The sequence below is a fragment of the Caretta caretta genome, chromosome 1 (genome assembly GCF_965140235.1).
Source record: "Caretta caretta isolate rCarCar2 chromosome 1, rCarCar1.hap1, whole genome shotgun sequence".
NCBI classification, from domain to species: domain Eukaryota; kingdom Metazoa; phylum Chordata; order Testudines; family Cheloniidae; genus Caretta; species Caretta caretta.
In genome coordinates, this window is record NC_134206.1 from 218,865,386 (window position 1) to 218,874,650 (window position 9,265).

General features: G+C 46.9%; 1 protein-coding gene across 1 annotated transcript; it reads left to right on the forward strand.

The window, feature by feature from the left end:
• The first annotated feature begins 412 nt into the window (after positions 1 to 412).
• On the forward strand, positions 413 to 6,178 carry AICDA (activation induced cytidine deaminase). The gene is made up of 5 exons (XM_048836006.2): positions 413 to 426; positions 4,418 to 4,565; positions 4,859 to 5,129; positions 5,334 to 5,449; positions 5,747 to 6,178. The coding sequence occupies exons 1-5, from the start codon at positions 413 to 415 to the stop codon at positions 5,798 to 5,800; spliced, it is 603 nt and encodes a 200-aa protein (XP_048691963.1). The 3' UTR covers positions 5,801 to 6,178.
• The last annotated feature ends 3,087 nt before the right edge of the window (positions 6,179 to 9,265 follow it).

Below are 9,265 nucleotides of genomic sequence, written 5' to 3' on the forward strand. Positions count from 1 at the left end.
TCACAGTTCCCTGCTCTAACCATTAGGCAACATTTCCTGTCTAGTTGAATTTTATTATTGATATTAATTTAGAAATATATCTTAGAGCTAAGAGGGGACCAATGAAAGGTGCAGGGGCTAAAGGGGAGTAGCCAATCAGGGCTAAGCATCTTTTAGAACTGAAGTCCCTTTACATTTTAACCCTTTCTTCTCTGGTGTCTGTGGCCCCAAAGAGCTCTCTAACTCCTCCCCTCCCTAAACCAGACTGAAACCTGGAGGGAGATGATGGGTGGAGGCAACAAATGGGGGAGGGGAGTACAGGGCAGTTCTCATTTCTGTACATCGAGTCAGAGGACCATTCATACGGAGCAAGTGAGCAGGGTGACTCAGAGGACCTCCCTGTAACCCCCGCCACCACAAAGGAGACTCCGGCATGGCCATGGACAGGTACCCCTCTCCCTCCTACCAGAACTCAGGGCTTCTCTCTTGGTATGAATCTGTTCTGCACAGCTGCTCGCCGTCCCTCTCCATTTCTCCATCTGACTCAGTTCCACAGCTCTCCCTCCCATCTCGTTCTCTCTCTGACTGTCCCTCACTACAGATTTCTCTCTCTCTATCTCTTTCTGTCATTTCCCCCATCTCTGTCTAGCCCATTCTTGTTCAGATCTTTCTTTCTTTCTTTCTTTCTTTCTTTCTTTCTTTCTTTCTTTCTTTCTTTCTTTCTTTCTTTCTTTCTTGAACTAGGATAGGTACAGAGAGCTGAGGGGTAAACATTCAAGTGCTTCTGTGATCTATCTATCTATCTATCTATCTATCTATCTATCTATCTATCTATCTATCTATCTATCTATCTATCTATCTATCTATCAATTTCTGTCTCTCATTTTCTCTCTGGTGTTCATATACTTGCTCCTAGGTGCAGATCATTCCAGATTACAGTAGCTCTACTTGCACTGCAGTTACACGGTGTCCAAATGATCACCTAATCACTCTTATGCAATTGCATGCCATTCTCCCATGCAAGGACCTGCCCTGTGATTTGAACATTTGGGGAGTGTATCTATATTAGAGGAGATGCTCCACACCTAACCACTTTCTTTAATGACTGGACAGAATCATGACTCAGACAGCATCCCCTCGAATTATGCAGGAGCTATATGGGGTGCAAACACCCAGTCATTTGTAACTAGCTATACAGTGTGAACCTGCTCAGTCGCTTTAACCTCCTCGTATCTGCCCAGGGTTGACTTGTTGATACTCACCTACCAAACATGTTTTGAAGTCCTTACTATAGCAGAACTCCCAGCGGAGTCAAAGCCAGAGAAAGCACGCAGCCAGAAGTGGAGTTAGCATTAGAGCGGGTTGAAATGTTTTGAGTGACAGATTCTCAGTCAAAAAATGACCTGTTTTTGACATCGTAAGTTTGCATGAAAATGGCTTTGTTTGTTTTTTTCTGTATTTTCCGTTTTTTTTCTGGTGACATTGGAAAATGCTAATTTGAGCGTCGTTTTGCTTGTTGGGTTTATGGTTGTTCCTTTTCTCCCAATGCCCTTTTCCAGTGGCAAAACTGTTAAAAAAGACTTTTAAAAAGAGGGGAAGGAGGGAGAAAAAATGAAAAATGAAACATTTGAAGGTGAAAATGTTCACAAAAATTTCAAAATAAACGAACAATTCTCCCTGTTCCAATCCCTTGGAATGAAAACGCTTCAAAGTGGTCACATCTGTCATGATTTTTCCCTCCTGTTTCTCCAGCTAAGGTCTCAGTATTTGGCCCTAAATGTTACACTTGCTCCTTAGCCCGTAACAGGGCAGGTAGTGCTACTGTAACACCCTGAGGTCAGTCATACTGAAGGCAAGAGCAAAAGGGGCGCCCCCTTTCTGTCCCCTTTTCAAGGGGGATAATGCCACACCTCCCTTCCCCGCCCCCTGCAGCGGTAAGCCACATTGGAAAGTGAGAGTGGACCATTGGCCAGGAGATACGTGCTTTGTGGACTAGAGCCAGAGCCACTTCTGTGGGTCGGTGGACGGGTGGGGTGGTTCAAGGGCGGGTTGGAGTTGGAATAAAGCGGTACGAGCCCATTAGGGACCCTAAGCAGGACTATTTTTGCCCCCCCAACACATAATAAAAAGCGAATGGGGGGGTCCCTTGAGCAGCTCGGGGCCCTAAGCAATTGTTTAGTCTGGTTATGCCCAGCGCCGGCTCTGGATGTGACTGTTCTGAGTGCACAAGGTACAAGTGTGAAAAAAAGCAAGCGTGATAAGGAAGGATAGATGAGGAGAGAGAGAAATGAAAAGTCAGAAAGACCCACTAAGAAGTGGAGTGAGACAAACAGAGAAATCGAAACAGGGAGACGTGTGTGGTCAGCCCATTTGTATGGTACTTCTGGCCAACCTTGTATGCTAAGCAGGGTTGGACTGCAGCCGTGCTCAGGTGGGAGACCTCCAAGAAATTCCCAGATGCTGCAGGGAGTGGCAGGAGTACTTCAGTCGGGGAGCTTTCTCCCCTCTGAGTCAGTACAGAGTCCAATGCCACAGTGGATGCTATGTTGGGGGGAGAAGTGTAGGTTATTCAGTAAGGGTGCTCTGCCCTCTGGGTCAACACTAATGCTCCAGCATGGGAAGGAATGCTGTGGCATCAAAAGCAGAGGACTGCCATTTGAGCTAAAGGAATAACTCCATTAACTGGTAGCAGTAGTAGGCTCTTGACCCTTATGTGGACCATCCGCAAGGAGAAGACATGACACAACTTAGTCAGATGTTACATGCCTATGAGTTTAAGTTTATAATGTAGACATTGGGAGGAAATATGATATGCATATAATGTTCTTTAGGTATACTTAAGTTGTGGGTTTGGAACAAAGGATGTGTGTGAGTGAGGGATGTGTGTATCTTGTGTGAAAATGAGAGTTCTGTTTCTATATCTCTGTGTGAATGTGCATGAGGGAGGCATATGTGTGTATGGTAGAAAGCTTTACATATGTGAAGGCGGGTGTGCTGTGGGTATATAAAGGTATGTGACAGACAGATATGTGAGTGTGAATGTGCAGATGTGGGTGACAGCTGGAGGTGTCTATGAATGGGGGGTGGGGTGTATGCATGTGTGTGAATATGTCTGAATGAGTGCATGTGTGTGTGTGCAAATCAAGATTGTGTAAAGTATGTATGTGTACGAAGCTGTGTGACAGGGAGGAGTGTATGTGTGTGTAGCGAGAATGTGATTGTAATTTCCATCTTAAATACCGAGTTACTCAGATACTGTGGTGATAGGTAGCTAGACCTGTGAGGGAGCAATGTATGTGTGTCACACAGAGGGTGTGTGTGTGCAAGTGTGTGTGTGTGTGTTGAAGAGATGTGTGTTTTCCTGAAACTCTCAGACCTCAGACTGAAGTCAGAAAAACCTGCTACAATAAATCAACAGACACAAGCTCCCCTCTCCCAACCTTTACTCCACTCTCATCCCCCTATAGACCCAGACCCTATATCAACTGACCTGCTATGAGTCCCTCCATCACACATCAGCCCTTCAGAGCGAGGAGGTGACGTGCCAGGATTATTTTTAACCCATTCACTTCTGTTTTGCATTGCTGTGGAGGTGGCTAGCGTCTCACCTCAGTGAGCACAGCTGTTCACAGCTCCTGCTGCAACCCCGCATTGAGGTGAAGCCTGTTAGAAAAAGGTCTATGACTTCTGCATTCCCCTGGGCCAGAGTAGGATCCTATGCAGAGTAATGGGCCCCATGTGTGAATTTGTTTGACTTAGGGCTTGTATCCATAAAGGTCTCCATCCAGAAATGTCCTTCCATTACACTGAATGGAATTTTTTAGCTAGATTGCTGGTCTCTTCCCTCTCCCATTCTGTCCTCCCTGTGTGGTTTATTCCAGCATTCCACTGATGTTTGTAATTCCACCATGTTTATCTCTTGGAGGCCAAGGCAAAGTTCTTCCATACAGCCTGCTCTCCAGAGCTTTGTCCAATCCTAGTTTTAAATCTCCCTAGTGATGGGGCTGCCACCCCTTCCCTTGGAGACTCTGCCACAGTCTCACACTGTGAGGAAACATTCCTTGATTGCCCAGCCCGAAATGTCCCATCTTCTCAATCACACCCCAGGTCTCCTCCTTCAGACTCCCAACCAACTGCTCTGCCTCCTTGCTTTTATGCCCTTCCCACAGTTTCATCCTCTCCCACCTTAGTTGTTGTTTAACCAAACTCTGTAGATTAAGTTCTTTCCATTTCCACTTGTAGAGTCCCATCCTGCAGCCCCGTTGTCCTGTCTGTGTCCCTTTTCTGAACACTGTGCAGTTCTGGTATGGATGGGCCTAGGAATGAAGAGGATGTTCTAAGTTCAGAAACACCAGAGCCCTGTACAGAGACGCTGTTGCTTCCCTGCTCTGGGATGTGCTATTATAGTTTAATCTTCCCCTAAAATGTTCCCCTGCAGCCTCCTGATGAAGCAGAAGAAATTCCTCTACAACTTCAAGAACCTACGCTGGGCCCGGGGCCGCCATGAGACCTACCTCTGCTATGTGGTGAAACGTCGGGACAGCGCCACCTCCTGCTCCTTGGACTTCGGATACCTACGCAACAAAGTATGGGCATGACTTGGCACCTATCAATACAGCCAAGCGCCTATCAGCTCACTTACTCAACTATCAGGCCATCTGTGTAGCCAACTACTCACCCCACTATGCATCCATGCACCCACCAGCTCATCCCCTAGCTATCCATGCATCCATCAGCTCATCCCCATATCCATTTGTCCATCCATCCACCAGTTCAACCCTATATCTGCCCATACACTCCTCCACTCCTCCACATATCCATCCATGCATGTCTCCATCCTCTCTCCCATTGTCTCCCTCTCTGTCTCTCTCTTGCTCAGTCGGGTTGCCATGTGGAGATGCTCTTCCTGCGTTACATCTCCGCCTGGGACCTGGACCCTGGACGCTGCTACCGAGTCACCTGGTTCACCTCATGGAGCCCCTGCTATGACTGCGCTAGGCATGTGGCTGACTTCCTGCGTGCCTATCCCAACCTGACACTGCGCATCTTCGCTGCCCGGCTATACTTCTGTGAGGACCGCAATGCTGAGCCCGAGGGGCTGAGACGCCTGCACCGGGCTGGGGTCCAGATTGCCATCATGACTTTCAAAGGTGAGATGAGGAGATGGAGACATATCTCAGACATGGGGAGACAGAGGCCTGGAGAGAGGGGATGGGGGCGAGATGGTGACAGAGTCATGGGGGAGAAATATAGAGGGATATGGAGCCCTAATGATTCTTGGGGACAGTTGAGTCCTGTTCTGGGAAACCCTGACTCTGCTCCATGTCTTCATCCTGTCTCCTGCTCCTTGGCAGATTACTTCTACTGCTGGAACACCTTCGTGGAGAACCGGGAGAGGACCTTTAAAGCCTGGGAGGGGCTGCATGAAAACTCTGTCCGTCTGTCCAGGAGACTCCGGCGGATCCTCTTGGTGAGGGACATTTCTTCTCCCCTGTTCATCCAGTGCCTCCTCTCCCTCCACTGCTGCACTTCTCCTCTGCTCCTGTGTGTCCCTTCTCTCCCGTCTATCTTCCCTTCTTGACTGTCCTCTGTCCACTTTCCTCACCTCTGCTCTCCTCCATTCCATCTCCCTTTCATTTTCACCCCACCCTTCTTCGGTTCCCCCCTTCACCAACCCTCCTCTCCTCTTGTCCCCTTCCTCTTCTCCTCCCCTCTCAACATTTCCGTTATTCAGCATAACTCATCTTGTCTCTCCTGCTCTGCACAGCCACTGGATGAGGTGGAAGACTTACGAGATGCCTTCAAAATCCTGGGACTTTGAGGTGGGCAGGAGTGAAGGTCACAGACAATCAGAAGACTCTGGAAACACATTGGTCCTACAATGTCTCTCTTTTTCTCCTACTCACACTTTCTCCCCTTCCTTCTTTCCCTCCCTCCCTCCAGCCTTAAATCCTCACGTCCTGAGAAAAGACCTTTCTTACTTCCCTTCCAAGGAAAATTAGGATGACCCACTAAAGACAGAATTCCCCTGCACTCCCACTCCCACTCCATCCAGCACTACTGCCTTGCTTGGGGAAGCCAGGACTGGAGTGAAAGCCCTCACTGCCCTGCATTGACGCCTGTAGGGTGTGTTTTCACTACAGAGTTAATTCGAGTGATCAATACCCAAGTCTGAGCATCCAGGTTGGCCTAGCCCAGGTGTGGGTGGCCACACTACAAAGTCCCATCTGTGCTACTATACGCTCACTGGTGCTGCACTCACCCATGTGTGCCTCTAGGACTCCTGGGGCACATCCCAGGGTTCTTTATGCTCCAGTGAGCCGAACTGCCTCCTGATTCTCTGCCAGTGAATCGTGGGACAATTGGTCTGTCCTTCTGGGCACATGGGGGGAATTGTGGGAAGGCATTTGAGGATGAATAGTGATTTAATCTGTGCCCTCACTGCAGAGTGGGAGTGTTATCAATCAAGCGCAAGCCTCTCTCAGCCTTTAGCCTATAGCCCCAGCTGTGCCAGCCAGGTCAGGTGTAAAGCAGCACCAACCTTGAGAGGGTTTGCCAGGAGTTGGGTTAGGGGCAATACATGAATAAAAGCCTGAGTTAACTCTGCAGTGAAGACAGACCTCTAACATTTCCTGCTGAGAGAGGACAGGACTGGATTAATTGTGAGTCACCCATCCTGTCTCCTTATGCTGCCTCCTGCTGGGAGAGGCATTAACTGGAGTTCATGTGAGAGTGCCATGAAGCCAGCTGTCCTGCATTGATCCCCATTGTGCCCCTGCTATGAAAAGGTGGGGGCTGCAGTAGCTGAGAGACTCCCATTGCCAGCCCTTTTGTCCAGCTCTCTGCACTGCCTCCCACTTGGAGAGGTTGAGACTGGGAGACAGAACCCTAGAAATTTGAGGTGGAGCCGCTCTGGCCGAAAGTTTCAAGGGTGTCCACCTCAAGATACTTTGGACCGAATTTGCAGAAGTGCTGAGCACCCATAGCTCTCATTGACTTCATTGGTCCTTGACTTCTCAAACTGGGCAGTGAAAACCAGACGTCTAGATTTAGTGGAGACTTTTGAAAATGCTGGCCTAAATCTATTTCATCTTCTTCACACAGCTCCCTCAGTCAGGGCAGGATTGTCCCCTGTGGTCTAACCTCCGGGCCTTCATCAAATATAACACTCCTAAGCAATAGAGCTTCCATTATTTCCTTTTTGGGAGGGACTATTTCATAGCCAATTAGCAGCTGTACGTTCCCAATAACCAGTGTCCCTGCACGATGCCATACAACACCTCCTTCTGAGAAGGGCTGACACTGCACTATCTGAGATCTCCTTAAGCAGTTAGAGGTCCTGCACCATTCCCAGTAGTGCTTCCTTTTGGGAGAAGCTCGAACTAGAGTGGTTGAGAGCTGTCCTACTGTTACATTGCCCACCCCATTCTCTACAGTGCCTCCTGATGGGAGAGGTAGGAAGAGGACTAATTATGTGCTTTCCACACCCAAGTCTCCTGCACTGTTTCCTATGGCACCTCCTGCTTGGGGAAACTGGAACTGGAATACCTGTGAAAATTCTCTGCAAAGCATTAATTTCCATGCATGGTGCTGTAGAAGTGCTTGATGTGATGCCTGTTAATGTTTGTACATATATATATATATATATATATATAAAAATAAATACATATATATCGATAAATAAAGTTCTTGTGTATGAGTAAGCTTGGCAGACTATGGTTTTTTAAAAATAATTTCAATGGATACAGTTGATGTTTATTTTGAAGCACTTTTTAAAGTTGTATTGATTTAAATTGTCACAGTTGCACAAAATTATGGGGAAGGGTCTTCATCACATGTCAAAATATAGCCTTAAATAAAAGTCTAATGAGTTCTCAAGCAGCATTTCCCTTACTTTGCCTAGCTGCAAATTTTGATTATTATCACTGGAGATATTTTCTCGCGGGGTTTGTGAGTGAACAGTGAAATCAATATTTACTGATAAAAAGCGAATCCTTCCAAACCTACGTATGAGCCCTATCTTTTGGCTGGGTCTGTTCCAGAGATGAGCCATATAAAGGATATGAAGATGGGAGAAAGGCTTGGAGCATAATCCAGATGTTGAAGCTGAATCCTAGACATGCTGGTTATTTTAGGGGTAAACTAATGGCATCCCCTCAAATTGTCCTTTAAATCATTACAGCGTCACACATCAAACACAGAGCGTTAGAGTGGTCAGGCAACTTACATTTTGGAAATATCAGTGGAAAGAGGCAAAGTGATGATACTTAACATGCAGGCAAGGCTTATAATAAATAGACCACAACCCTTCCCCATACAAGGAGGTAAACCTCACTGTCCACAATTTACAGAGGAGGAAACTGAGATGCTGATTTGCACAAGGTCACAAAACAAGGAAGTAGCAGAGCTGGGAAGCGAACCCAGTCTCCTATTTTGAGCATAGCTCAGGGCCTTGGTCAGCAGAGAGCACTCTCTCATAGACTCAGAGACTTTAAGGTCAGAAGGGACCATTATGATCATCTAGTCTGATCTCCTGCACAACGCAGGCCACAGAATTTCACCCACCCCCTCCGGTAATAAACCCCTGACCTATGTCTGAGCTATTGAAGCCCTCAACTCGTGGTTTAAAGCACTGCCTCGCATAATGCCACTACCCTTTTTGGAAGATGGACTCCTCTGTAGAGTGATGAGCTATAGAAGTATTACTAAAGCAACACTTTCTAAAAGTTGGGACACTGGATTTTATTCCAAGTAGCATTCACTAGTAATCCGGGGGGAATGAAAAGAGGGGAAATCTTACAGTAGACAACAAAGGCTCCTCTATGTGCACTGAATGTTCAAACCCCATCACAGGTCATTTCCTTTCAATAGTATTGACAGTAGCTTTGGTCATTTATCTAACCTAGTTGATCAAGCTATAGTAATCTATCTGATCTAGTTCACACATTTCCAACATGTGCTGTAGTAGGTAGGCACCAAACAACCTGGGTCTCATACAAGCAATCCATCAGTAAGGTGATTTATCACAAAGGCACTGGCTGCACTAAATTTGCTATATAAGCTCATCCAAGCAAGATGACACAGGGTGACTCCATCCAGAGTAGAAACAGAGGTGAATATAATGTAATAACTTTGCATTTAATCCCCAAGGATCCCAAACTCTTTTATAGACTGTAAATACACAACAAAGCCTGTGTCTTGGCAGGGGGTTAGACTAGATGACCCTTGCAGTCCTTCTAACCCTATGATTCTAATATGGGTGTCACTTCACTGATGATATTCCCTA